The 14375-nt window shown below is 33.8% G+C and overlaps 1 protein-coding gene across 1 annotated transcript; it reads right to left on the bottom strand.

Moving 5' to 3' along the window:
- Positions 1-452: 452 nt before the first annotated feature.
- Positions 453-10206, bottom strand: LOC138307209 (SPRY domain-containing protein 7-like). Its single transcript, XM_069247844.1, has 5 exons — positions 10068-10206; positions 7352-7468; positions 4626-4786; positions 3636-3738; positions 453-3042 (listed from the first exon to the last, which is right to left on the bottom strand). The coding sequence occupies exons 1-5, from the start codon at positions 10180-10182 to the stop codon at positions 2945-2947; spliced, it is 594 nt and encodes a 197-aa protein (XP_069103945.1). The 5' UTR covers positions 10183-10206; the 3' UTR covers positions 453-2944.
- Between the last annotated feature and the right edge of the window lie 4169 nt (positions 10207-14375).

The raw sequence follows: 14375 nt of genomic DNA on the forward strand, positions 1-14375 counted from the left end.
CAAACTCCAATTTCCTGCTTTTCAATACATGTAATACTAAGCAGCCTCGAGAACTTGAAATAAGCCGATGGTATGGTATAATAAAAGATCTGGTATTTTTAACCAAGTGAGAGACTTTGACTTATTCTCAAGGTCACAGGTTTTGGAGAACCAATAGGCCCAGTGAAGGTCATTGGTTTAACTCACTAGATAGTCCTTCGCCTGTCCATGTATGGGGCTCTATATCCGGTCTCTGGACATCTTCCTTATTGCGAGGAAGTCGCTGAAAGTGTTCGCTCTGTGTGACCCGAGCCACATAGTGTCAAGGCCAATGTCATTTGAACAAACTTTGAAGTTTCTAGTTTCAAACTTGCTACAGTTAAAATATCGAGTCTCTCGTCCTTTCTGACTGATAAAATATCGTTTAAAGGAAATGGGGATTTTTTTTAAAACAACAAAAAAGTAAACAACACTAAAAGTACCTTTTCTTTAATTACAACCTTTTCGTTATTCGAAAAAATAACAATATCATTTTTCACATAAATTTTTTCGACTTTTCTTACCTGGGTCCAGTCTCACAGCATTCCTCAACTTAAAATTGTCCATAGGAAAGCATTACAGAAGTTAAGAAAAGTCCCCCAAGATTTTTCCTTAAATTCTGTAATGCTTTTCTCTGAAGAACTTTAATTCAAAGAACTATAATTTTAGGGATTTTCCTGGAACTGGGCCAAGTGACACATATGAAATAAAGCTGTTATTATATATCAATCATTACATAAATATCAGGTTTGCAAAATATACAAATACATATACTTTGGTAACATTACATCTATGTCTGATGATGCTTGTTCTACCTTTTTATTAGCGCCTGAGATTTTTATGGATATTATTTAATTTTGAGTATTGATAAGAGAGTGCAAAAAAGGGAGATGGCACCAGTAGATTAACCTGGTTTAATTGATATACCAATATAGAGGAAACATTTCCAGTAAAGAAAAACTTTGTTAAAATTTTTAACATCCGCGGTTTTGATGAGCTTGCCAAGAAAGACTCTGGACTGGATAATTTTAAATATGTCTATTTCTAAATGTTATTTGGTAAATATATAATAAATTAAAGATTGAAAATAAAACTTGTCTTGGACCAAACTTATTAATTGAGATTCAAATTACTTTGATTTCTATTCATGACTGATAATGAATACATTTTTTTTATATAAATTATTCAGGCCGTCTTAATTAGGATGCTTACAGGACTCGTTAAATTAAAAATTACATCAATCTACAGAAAAACGTATCAGCGATAAAACAATGATTTAATTGACAAATGATTTTGATATTAAGATAATCAGGGATTGTGTATCCCTCAAAACATGGATAAAAATGTTAGAAATGAAATTTTGTGCACAGATAGTTTGATTTTACTTTGTTAAATGACTTGTAGAAAGTCGACTGTGAATCAAATTGTATACAGAATAACCAATACAGTACTGACCAAACACTGTTTGATTCTTTGTGATCATTTCTCCCAATGTTTTGAGGGTATAAAGACCATTTAATTTATATTATATTTGGAAAACTGACACAAAGTGGTGAGAACTTTAAAACATCTTTTGCAAAGTGTACATTCACTCAATTTACATAAAATCGTATACAGATACAGGTATATACATATCATAATAAGTATAATTTAATAAGATATTGCACTAGCATGTTTATATATAATACATGAGTTTTTATGTGTTTATATCTAGATTAGATATTGTGTAATTAAAGATATAGAATTTAGTACAAGTCATCCCTAAAATATCCATAGGTAACCATATCTGGAAAGTAATAATTTCACCGTAATTTCAACTTTGAAAACTTTAACTATATTTGATATGATGATTTATATACATTTATATTCATGATCCTTGGGAAAATATACGTTGGAAATAAAACGTAAAGCTTATTGAATACAAAGTATGGAAAGGAAAACCGTAATAGATCTTTCACTAGAAATAAAAAAAAAATCTCACATAATCTTTCGAATCCCTCACACACAAGCACGGTAAAGATTAATTAACAAAGAGTTATATATCAACATACTTAATTAACGTTTAGGGTACACATGTACCAACACATTGTAACTGAATGCTCCAGACAATGGACTTGTATCAACATCTACAATATTTCTTTTATTTCCTTAAAAGATCATAAGACATAGATATTATTTGTTTGAATCAGGTCCAGTTACACTATATACATGTACTGTAAACCAACGTTCTCCTTACAATTTACAGTTTATCCCTGCATCTGAATATCTGCATGTCATAACTCATAATTTTGTTTTCAATTTTAGATCCGCAGTAATCTTCACAAACTTATATATATATGTGTATTTTGAAATGAAAATTGTGTTTAGAAAATATAACAGAAAATTTACAATCCTTGTGTAATATACTTATAGTATACATCTATTTATATCTAAAAGTTCTAACTTCTCTCTTGTATCTATAATACTAAACATTTCTCTTCTGTCACAGAACTGAGTACCATATATAATACTGTTTATAAAAATTATCCCTTGTCACATTAATTCAGTCATATCTGAGAATTAATTATAGAGAAAGCACTCTTTTAAATTGTCTGTGAAGACCAACTTAATTTGCATTTGTAAACTATATAAAATAAATCTTTAACCTCAAGGTATCACAAACCATTTCTTCTCCCTCTTTATCCCACATTCTGTCAAAAATACAAAACTCCTCATCACCAAATCTTATATTTCCCTAAATGGTCCCTCAATCATTCTCAGATCAATCTGTATTAAGAAATATTTATAGTGTTGAATGTTCACTGAATTTTCCTACATTTTGTATTTGTCATGGAAGAGCTGACATGGCCTATTGTCTAGTGTTGTGTAGTATGTGTGACAGTGGCTGGATATACAGTAGATCTATTGTGTAGTGTGACAGTATGTGTTATAAAAGTGATTGTTCAATCATGATACTATCAAATCCATCTGGGGGCTGGTGGTAAAATTTGTCAAACTGAACGTCAATCACAGCACCTTCATCCACTGGAAACAAACAAACATGTAAATTAACTTCATCCACTGGAAACAAACAAACATGTAAATTAAGTCTTACAAAAACCTTGAAAAAGTCTGGCCTCATATATATCTGAATCAAAATTAAAATTTACCTGGTAATATTTATCCCAACAAGTATAAAACATTGTTACCAGTTAATGTGAACTTAAAATGAGGGAGAAACAAGCTGTTGGCCATGTATACAGAACCAGCTTTTTGTGTATCTGTTGGAGAAACACCTGAACACAATGTCAAACAATTATCATAACAACTGTCATTATTGAAGTATTGTTTCTTGATACTGATCCAGAGACAGCGAATCTTATTTATCTATTTATCTAAAGTTTATAGGGACTGGCACTAGAATGTGAAACAAATAAAATAGATAATTCATTAAATGGATGTCAAGTTCTTTTTTTATTTGTCTGTGTGATCTTAACAGTTTTAATTTTTTCTTGAAGGAAAATCCATAACAGGGGGCACAACTCATGTAGATTGTCATGTACAAAAGATACTGTAATGCTAAAACATGATGTAATTAAGATTTCTGTGTCACTAGAAATAGCTCAGTGCATTCTTACCATAGAACACTGGGAAAACTGTGCCTTTGATGCCCATCAGTGGGTTGTTGAGAGCTTTACCATTGAGGAAAAAATTCAGTTCCACATGATCATAGGTCAAACCCTGTAAACAGATAAAAAAACTGAGCTACGGTCTCTTCATTTAGTCTGTACATTGTAATCAAGTACAGTGGAACTTGGTTAATACGAACTTTTGAAGGGACCAGGGTAAAATTTCGAGTTATCCGAGTGTTCAAATTAAGTGAGTTCTCATGTCTACTGATGATCTCTTTACTTGGTATATATAGACCAGTTCCATGTCGTAAAACTATTTGAAAAAGAGAGATGTCAAATTGCGGATGGTAATTGCAAAATTATAACTAGAAACTATATATTTTGAAATACAGTTCTACAGCAGATTTATGAAAAATAAATCTGCATTTTTGACGATCTCGTTGTCCAAAAAAATCTCATTTCGAGTTTCAAAAACATTTTATGTATGATTTTTGTCATTCGGACCCAAAATTTACTTCGTATTATCCGAGTTATTCGAGTTTTCCAAATTTGAATTATGCGAGTTATTTAAACAAAGATAAAAAGGGAATTCGGTCGGGACCGTCAAAGTACTTCGTTTTAAGCCGGGTTGTCAAATTATCCGAGTTCGTATTAACCAAGGTCCACTGTATAAGGCCAATGAGCACATCAATGTAAAACAATATTGTGCAAATTGTAATATACTTAATATTGAGCATAATCGAGGTAATATATTCATATACAGTGTAGCACTCTTGAAGTATTTTTCTTGCTCAAAGTCATTTTAGTTGATAAAACATGTTGAACTAGTCAGTGAAATAGAGTATCAAAAACAGTATTCTAACCGTCGTCTGATTTTTGTTTTTGTTCACATATAATCTGCACTTATCAAGACTATCAGTTATGCCTGATTTCTGATTAAAAACGGTGTGACTTATACATTGGGAGATATATGGTACTAATCGCTAAAATACTTACGAGAATATCTCCTTCCTGTGGTATCTCTGGCAGCTTGCCTTTTATTTCATTGTTATGGTACAGCACACCGTCGTGTCTCATTACCCATGATTCCTTGTTGTTTCCTAAGGGGACAGTATCCATCTGACAAAGTTTGGTGGCTAGACCCACGCCCCAGACACCTTAAACAAAACCAAATACAATGTATACCTTTAATTCTACTATTGTTCATACTTTGTTAGCTACTACAACTCGGGGGTTCAGACACCTCAAAGTAAAATACAGTAGTTTGTAAATTATTTGTCTTATCCATATCACACAATCAATGACAAAATTTGAATTCCTCAATCTAAACATGTATTTAGCAAACTATTAAAATTAACCAATCATTAACAATCAAAAACAATAATTGGTAGGCGACAGACATTTAAACACACATTTATGCTCCTTAACTTATAGTATTATATCAATCGAATCAGAATTGAGGTAAGAAGTTTGATTTTGAATGTAAATCAAAAGAATAGAATAACGGCACACTGTATGGCCTCTCACAGGGATCTGAGAATTAGTTACAGATTCTATAATCATGGACCCACCAGAGTGCCCTAAGACCATTTTTAGAAGTTTAAGAGGTCTAGATTAAAAAACGATAAAAATCTTACTCTACATGGTACTATATATCAGAAGGGTGGAAAGCCTTAGACTCCAAATTTTTAACCCACCTACCTTTAGCAGCTATAAAAACATATTTCTCGTACATCGTCATTAAAACGGTTACTACCGTTGGAAAGAGCTATAATTTTCCTTTCAAAATCATTCTATACATCTGTACAAAGTGCCGTCATTAAGACGATATAAGCCCCATTATGACAAACATCTTGAAGCCATCTAATCAAAAATGCATACTGGTTTCGTAGCTGATATAATATGCATGAGCGAGGCATCAGCTGCAATTTCATTGGCCGGCTATAAAAAGTCCACAGATGTATATGTTTGAATAGTAACGGCGAACTCCATATAAAGATGTACAACATCCCGAGAAAAGAGACTTTTATTATGTGAAAAGTTCTAAGTCCAAAAAAGTACAAAAAAGTACTCTGAAAAGTGTTTAAGTCAGAAAAAAGTACAAAAAAGTACTGTGAAAATGTCTCCATCCTCGATACATATGTACTCCAGAGATTCTGATCACTTAAGTCTCTACACCCCTGGACTATCTCATAGTAAAACTGGAGAAAACAGAACAAAACAGGTAATTAGTCCTTTGATGCACATCAAAAAAGCTGTATAACCGTACACTGTATTTGACTGTTTGGCTTTGAAGTAGGGCGTTGCTCTCTCTGTAATCTTGAAAGGAAATCTTTGCAGGCCTGTGATTGGTTCAAATGTTTTCCCCCGGGCTGCTTTCAGTTTTACTATGAGATAGTCCAGAGGTGTAGAGATTGTAAGTGATCGGAACCCCTGGAGTATCAAGGATGACATTTCTCTTAAAATGTTAATAATTCTATGTCCAATAGAATAAAGCAAAAAGTACAAATTATGCAAAGTTTTTAGCTCAGTTTTTAGTTTACCAATTATATATCCCTGTTTCTCAATTAATGAATTATCAACTAGCTATATAGATAGTCATATTACCTGTGCTCTGTAGTTTGATCTCAAAGTAGGCCTTGTCTTGTGCAATGGGGGCGTTGGATAGAGCTGATCCTGTCCCACAGATTCGCTTTCCACTTTTCACAATTACCACATCATTTCCTACAAATCATAAAATTGAATCAGGCTCAATAACATGTTAACAGATTTCGAATTTGAAGATGATGAACTGTCAGATGAATATACAAAGGATTGCGCTTATCTCCTCAAAAAGTCAGCAGAAATCTTCTTTCACGATGTTGTGACATGAGCTGTGATAACTAACATGTATAGTAATATGCATGTAGTCACGCGATTTTATCGGTAACTGAACTTTGATCTGAACTTTCAATGTAAATAAGTCTGTTCCAATATATCTACAATGTATATATATTTTCTTTTTTTCATTTCCCTGAACTCTCAACTTTTGAGGAAAAAAGGATGATGATGATGATTTACCTTATTTCAAAATAAGCGCTAGGTAACTAGCTTTTATGTTGTCAACTTTACGTTGTTTGCAATTGATATCTAGAGAGGATTTTTTAAACATGGTACACGAAATTACAAAGAATATATAGTGAAACATTAACTTGCTTACTGTATTATGGTCACTGAAGCATTGGAATTGTATATTATAAACGCCCCCATCCCATGGATTTTAAAATTGGACTATCTTTTATAACATATGTGATGCCTCTAACACCAGCATTGTAACCATAACATGAATGAGTCCTTTTTTACATGTGAACCATGACATAATAATGCATGCATCTCAAAGGTTAAAACTGTATTTGAAAGTTCACTGTGAAGTAGGGCGTCGCTCTCTCTGTAATCTCGAAAGGAAATCTTTGCAGGCCTGTGATTGGTTCAAATTTTTTCCCCCGGGCTGCTTTCAGTTTTACTATGAGATAGTCCAGAGGTGTAGAGATTGTAAGTGATCGGAACCCCTGGAGTATCAAGGATGACATTTCTCTTAAAATGTTAATAATTCTAAGTCCAATAGAATAAAGCAAAAAGTACAAATTATGCAAAGTTTTTAGCTCAGTTTTTAGTTTACCAATTATATATCCCTGTTTCTCAATTAATGAATTATCAACTAGCTATATAGATAGTCATATTACCTGTGCTCTGTAGTTTGATCTCAAAGTAGGCCTTGTCTTGTGCAATGGGGGCGTTGGATAGAGCTGATCCTGTCCCACAGATTCGCTTTCCACTTTTCACAATTACCACATCATTTCCTACAAATCATAAAATTGAATCAGGCTCAATAACATGTTAACAGATTTCGAATTTGAAGATGATGAACTGTCAGATGAATATACAAAGGATTGCGCTTATCTCCTCAAAAAGTCAGCAGAAATCTTCTTTCACGATGTTGTGACATGAGCTGTGATAACTAACATGTATAGTAATATGCATGTAGTCGCGCGATTTTATCGGTAACTGAACTTTGATCTGAACTTTCAATGTAAATAAGTCTGTTCCAATATATCTACAATGTATATATATTTTCTTTTTTTCATTTCCCTGAACTCTCAACTTTTGAGGAAAAAAGGATGATGATGATGATTTACCTTATTTCAAAATAAGCGCTAGGTAACTAGCTTTTATGTTGTCAACTTTACGTTGTTTGCAATTGATATCTAGAGAGGATTTTTTAAACATGGTACACGAAATTACAAAGAATATATAGTGAAACATTAACTTGCTTACTGTATTATGGTCACTGAAGCATTGGAATTGTATATTATAAACGCCCCCATCCCATGGATTTTAAAATGTTTTATAACATATGTGATGCCTCTAACACCAGCATTGTAACCCATATCACATGAACCTGCGAGACTTTTACATGTGAACCATGACATAATAATGCATCTCAAAGGTTAAAAGGCATATGATATGTAACAGATGAGATTATATTTAACGTACCATACAGAAAAAAATAAAATATGGCTGACATTTTCCGTCCACAACTTACATTTTGGTTCATGAATAAGCGCCCCCTTAGTTAAAATTATTTAAGCGCCCGGGCGCTAATTACAGCGAATACAGTATTAAGTGTGAACTGATGAACTGATATTGAACAACATATCTGATGTTGTCATTAACCTTTTTGTGTATTTAATTTATTGTCGTTTCTTATCACTTGTTATCATTTGTTGTCGTTAACAAGTTAAGTGTGACCATAAAATAATTCAAGGCACTAACCTTATTTCCCAGTTTGAAAAATGTGACCCGGTGCCTTTTGATTAATTGTAAAATTAGGAGTCTTAGAATATCTGATATTGACAATAATGCCGAAAAATGTAATAAAAAATTGATTATATACACTGTACATATTGTTGTACATTCTACCATCAGAAAATATAGATGTTAACATACAACGATGTTATAAGAGCGAAGCTCTGCGTATCGAAAATCAAAGCTCTGTTAGGGTAACATGTACAAAGCTCTGTCAGGGTAACATGTACATAAGCAAAAGTACGTACTGAGATCAATGACCTGCATGCATGGATTGCTAAAAAATTTTCGTACTTTTGGTTTAACCTGTTGCATTTGTGTGTTGCTCCAGTACAGTACTGCTCTCCACAATTTATATAGTTAACTAATGCAAATGCATTAATAGGAGTGATTAAACTGGTTTTATTAGATAATGATAATAATAACACATTTGAAAATTAAAAGCTATGGAATGCAGTCAAAATAGCCACCAAGCGAAGCTGAGCACAAGGAATCATGACTAGGGGTGAAACGGTACAGATACTTCACGGTTTGGTATGTATTGCGGTAAAGAGTGTACAGTTCGGTTTTTTCGGTTCGGTACATGTAAAACTGATAATAGATGAATAAGGCAATGAACTCAGTGTAAACTGTTCATCTCCCAAGTCTATTGAATTCTTCTGAAATGACCAATTTTTTTAAGAACACAAGTTTGGCTACATTTGGACTTGAGCATGTGTAATGTCAGTACGCACATTGCCGATGTTGTGTTTTCTAATGAAATGTGTGTTCATGTTTGATGTATTGCCATACTTATATGAAAAATCGGCATAACATATACAGCATGTAGCTGCCGTAGGGTCCTTCGTTCTAAAACCAAATTGTTCTAAAACTGCAGAACGGTACGATGCTCTATTGCCGGAGCATCTCTCAAATGTACAGACGATGCCTCCTCCATTTCCTGTCAAAACATTGATTTTATGCAAGGAGGTTTGTGATTGGGTCACAATGAAGGTCGCATGACCAATCAGTGACTCATTGTTATCGGACTTGTGTAACCGGCGTAGAGTGAAAAGACACCCATAGAAAACTTTTCCAGTAACGGTGTATGTACCATACTTTGTGTTAACAATACCCTGTACCGAACCGAGCTCGTTATACCGCGGTTCTACTACACCGCGGTATACCGTTTCAGCCCTAATCATGACGTCCCATCACGTCAACAAATAGCGCAAGATCATAGGATCCGCATACACAGCACCCCAGGCCTGTGGCACTGGGATGTTCATGGCATTGCATGGGCACAGTAAACTAACGTGCAAAGCCGAATCTTTGAGTTCTGTTTAAATTATTTTAAGTTTTATTATACTAGAAATTATATATAATCATATACAGTGTACTAGTATAGGTCTTCTTTAAGGTACGTGCTTTTATTTTTCTTCTACTTGAAATAGAAAAGAAAATAAACAAGTAGAGCTTCGCCCTTGATGCCGTGCATGATTCATAATAACCGGACACGACAACCGGATCGGAGGGGGGGGGACTGTCACGTCAACACACAATAATGCAGGCATCAAGAGAGAGAAACGGATCCATAATTATCCCATGTCTTACCCATATTCGTCATGTCGAGCTTCACGGTGGGAATTTCTTTGAGTTGAACATGGCCGGAACCGTTTGCCCTGTTCCCACAACAAAAACATGGACAGTAGAAAGATGTCCAGCTCATTTCGCTGGTAAACCGGAAGTTTGATGTTTACTGGTAATTTTCGAGTCGGGAGAAGTATTATTGTTCCGTAATCTAGCAGACAACAACGCAGACTCGTTGATTTTGTTTTATATAACTTCTTTTAACACTTTCAAATATAGACTTAATTTAACTTCATATGTTTGTTTGATTATGTTAAGATTAACATATTAGATTATTTGACTCTATGAGATATTTCCGGAATTTCATTGATCATTATTAAAAAGAAATAGTTTCCAACTAAGTTTTCTGATTGATAATACATTGTAAATAAATTTTTTCACATAACAGCATAATAATGTATATTACGCATAGCAAAATACCCCGTTTTCACCATTTTTGACAGATCCAACACGAAAAAATGTTGTTACTAAACCCGATATTGGAGGTCAGTATGCTTGATCTTTTTTGTTCCGCACCAATACTTGTTATTTTCGACATTTCATGCACTAAAAATGAAGTAAAAAATAAAAAACAAAGTGGTTGCACAGGCGATTAAAGTGAAAATCTATTTAAGTATCGAACGTCTTTCTGTTGGCATTCATAGCCTGTATGAATGCCAACTGGACAAAGGCAAAAACAATGTTATTTTTTTCTAACAGGTCTTATTTTCTTGCATTTTTCATGCAGATTTCAAATCTGTAAAAAAATGTGTGTTCTCGAACTGCTTTTTGAGATATTTGAGCTTGAAATATACCATCCGTGCAATTTGCTGGCCAAAAATAGAAAAAAAAATCATATATAAGTGAACATTATATATTGTTGTGAATGATCATGATGACGTCACTGTCATATATATGTACACTAGTCTTCCCTTATATTAAAGAAAACATACTATTTTATTTACTTATTTATTTTTTTCCATATAGCACTGGAATTTCATACCTGGTGCATCAATTTGGGAAGTCGGTGGACCGCATACAAAACCAAGAAATTATGAAATATATTTCGTCAATTGCCATCCATTGAAAAAAAAGCTGTTCAGATAATATTTTCTAGATATTAATATAGATCTATTAGTTTTATAACAGCTAATGTCATTGAAAAATTGCCATCTCTGTATACAATGTATGGAATTAATTGTCTATGTATAAACATCTGTATACTGAGATAAAAAGACACAGAAAACACATCTAACCCGAAAACATACAGACAACAGCCAAGCCAGTCGTTTCGCTTCATTTATAAGCGCTAAACAAGAACAGAGACTACCACTTTTACAGACTATAATGCGTCTTGACCAGGGGACAGAACCAGAGCCTTCTTCACCTTCTTTACTCAGAGCCAAGAGTATGGCGACGTCAAGAGAGACTTAGGAAGAAGAAACAACGTATGATCCTAAATTTATTCCCTTTTGACGACAATGCAATGATGGCAACACGAACTATATCAACGCCCTACTTACAGTACTAGTTGCATATTGGTCCATCTATGTGAGCCACTAGGCCATTTAGTAGACTCAGAACACAAAGATTTACCTTTGACCTCCCCTTCATAAAGAAAACAAAACATGTCTGATCTCTCTACTGATTAGTATAAGGTACTGGGACATCATACGATGTACATTAGTCCTATTTACGAGGGAATTGCGACATTAAGCATATACGATAGGACCCTTTAATTCGTCAAATTATTGTTACTATCTTATGAATTCATTTTCAAGTAAAGCGGTAGAATGTGTAAACTAGCTTCGATCAGAAATATCATTAAATATCATAAAATGATACTCTGTACTAAATGATAATAACAGAAAGAAGGAACCAACTCCTACATTAGAGCTAGATTATGGTGGTCTGTATAAAATTGTTATTCCAATCTCGTCAATACCGTTAGCGTTAAAGAGAAAAGTTAATCAAAAGCAAAACTATGATAAATGTCTCACTGCAAGTGCGTTTAAAATTGTATCAATACATATAACATATTATTAATAAATACCCGTACTATAGGCAGAGCGTTAGAAGTGATCTTAAAAGAAGACTTAATTTGGGATCTTTTCTTTTTTCATTACATCTCCCTTGACACCACCTCACCATTTGCTTTGAGGTGAGCATTCGCCTCGTTAAGCAATTGAAGGCTCTGGTTTCTGTCTTCTGGTCGAGGCACGCTATTGTCTATAAAGGTGGTAGTTTCTTGTGCTGCTAAGGCTTAGCATTAAGGGAATGAAACTACTGGTTTATCCATTATCAGTACAATAGTACATGGGGGTTGTTGTGATGCTTCAGTAGGATAGTACTAAAGAATTTGAAAGAGTTCCTGTATTACATGGAGACACACTACGAATTTAGAGCAACTTCCCAAAACAAACATTCATACACGCAACAAAATTCTTACATGGGGGATCTTGGTTGTTAAAAGAACATTAATTAGGCCCAATCAACCAGCCAATAAAAATATGAAAATTGTTTGACAATAATTAAAACTATTCAAAACGTAGAGAGATAAAAGTTACATTATCCTAAGAGCCATTTTGAACAAAAGAAAAAGAACAAATTGGACACATTTTTATGAATAAATATCACCAAAAACAAACCCATATAAACTATGCTTCTATGGATTAGTTTTCACGATACATTGTGTTTGAAAATTCTGGTATCCGTTTCATGACATTGTAACAAATAGATCTTTGTTTTCAGAAAAATCACAGTGACTTGATTTTGGTATGTGATATACCGTCTTACCTAGGATTACTCAAACACCAACTTTAAATGCCTCATAGTACATGAGATAATGTCCAGACATGATAATGCTTCAAAATTATCAAAAATAAAACAAAATATGACCGACAGCTTTTATCAATTGTTAGCATCTCCATTTGTATTAAGTAACCCCGAAAATATAAGTATATACACAACAACAGTGACTCTTTGTGAATTAGTTTTCAAGGTATTAGATTTTAATCATATCTACGGCGGCCATTTTGAAAAACAGGATGGCTGTCAACAGCTCTTTCAAATTACTAACGTTCATATTTGCATTCAGTTACCCTAAAATATAGGATAAGAACAAAAAATATTCTACATCAATTAGTAATCAAGATATTAGAATTTAAACATTAATATGTCGGCCATTATGAAAACCAAGATGGCCAACAACAGTTTTACACATTACTAACGTTCACATATGGATTCGGTAACCTTGAAAATATAGATATTTAACCAACATTATGATATATATCAATTAGTTTTCAAGATATCAGAATTTAAACATTTCTATGTCGGCCATTTTGAAAAACAAGATGGCCTATAGCTTCTATCAGTTACTAATGTTCATAATTGCATTCTGTAATACTGATAACATAAGCACAGAGCAAAAATTGGGATTATATATCCATTAATTTTCAAGATATTAGTATAAAAACATGTATATGTCCGCCATTTTGAAATAACAAGATGGCCGAGTGCTTTAACCAATTACTAATATTTATGTTTGCATTCAGTATCCCTGAAAATATAGATATAGAACAACAATTAGGATTCTACATCATTTAGTTTTCATGATATTAGACTTTACACATTTTTATGGCGGCCATTTTGAAAAATGGCCGCCATGGCAGTCAGCAGCAAGATCCGCATGGGGTCCCGTTCTCAAATACCTTGTATTAGGTCATAGTAATGGTGTACTAGATTTCATACTTGTATCACAAAGTGCACGATTCGGCCAAAAATGGGGCTTTAGCCTCCGGACTAATACTCCAGGGGTTACTATAACTATCGTTACAACCGCAACTGGGATACTTCATTTCATAGTAAAACTGACGGCTCTGTGGGCGACATCAGATGAGATAGGTAGTTTGGTCCTGTGATGTACATTCTGTGGTTGACTGAGTGGCTTTGAAGTTGAGCGTTACCAGTACTGTCTCCTAGTACTGTCTCTGTAATCTTCAAAAGAAGTCTCTGTAGGCATGTGATTGGTTAGTTTTTCCCTCCTGGACTACCATCAGTTCACTGAAATAGTCCAGGGTTGGATATAACGATATCGAGGATAAGTCCCAATACTTTCAATAATGATTTTAGCAATGTGATTATATATTCAAACTTGAGATTCCCTGCCAATGGAGGTGACCATTGCTGACAGTGTAACACAGGTAGGTTGTTCTCTATGATCCAAACAAAGTATGTCATTGCCATCGTTTTTAAACAATAACAGAAATAACTTGTTTGTAGCAAGCAAGCTTT

This window comes from Argopecten irradians, chromosome 14, assembly GCF_041381155.1.
Source record: "Argopecten irradians isolate NY chromosome 14, Ai_NY, whole genome shotgun sequence".
Lineage (NCBI taxonomy): Eukaryota > Metazoa > Mollusca > Bivalvia > Pectinida > Pectinidae > Argopecten > Argopecten irradians.

What these genes read in the sequence shown, in the direction of transcription:
- LOC138307209 (XM_069247844.1), bottom strand. Translation starts at nt 10,182, where the DNA reads ATGAGCTGGACATCTTTCTACTGTCCATGTTTTTGTTGTGGGAACAGG. An exon ending in GCTCGACATGACGAATATGG is followed by an intron (nt 7,469 to 10,067) that starts GTAAGACATGGG and finishes TATGATTTGTAG; the next exon opens with GAAATGATGTGGTAATTGTG. An exon ending in CACAGGAAGGAGATATTCTC is followed by an intron (nt 3,739 to 4,625) that starts GTAAGTATTTTA and finishes ATCTGTTTACAG; the next exon opens with GGTTTGACCTATGATCATGT.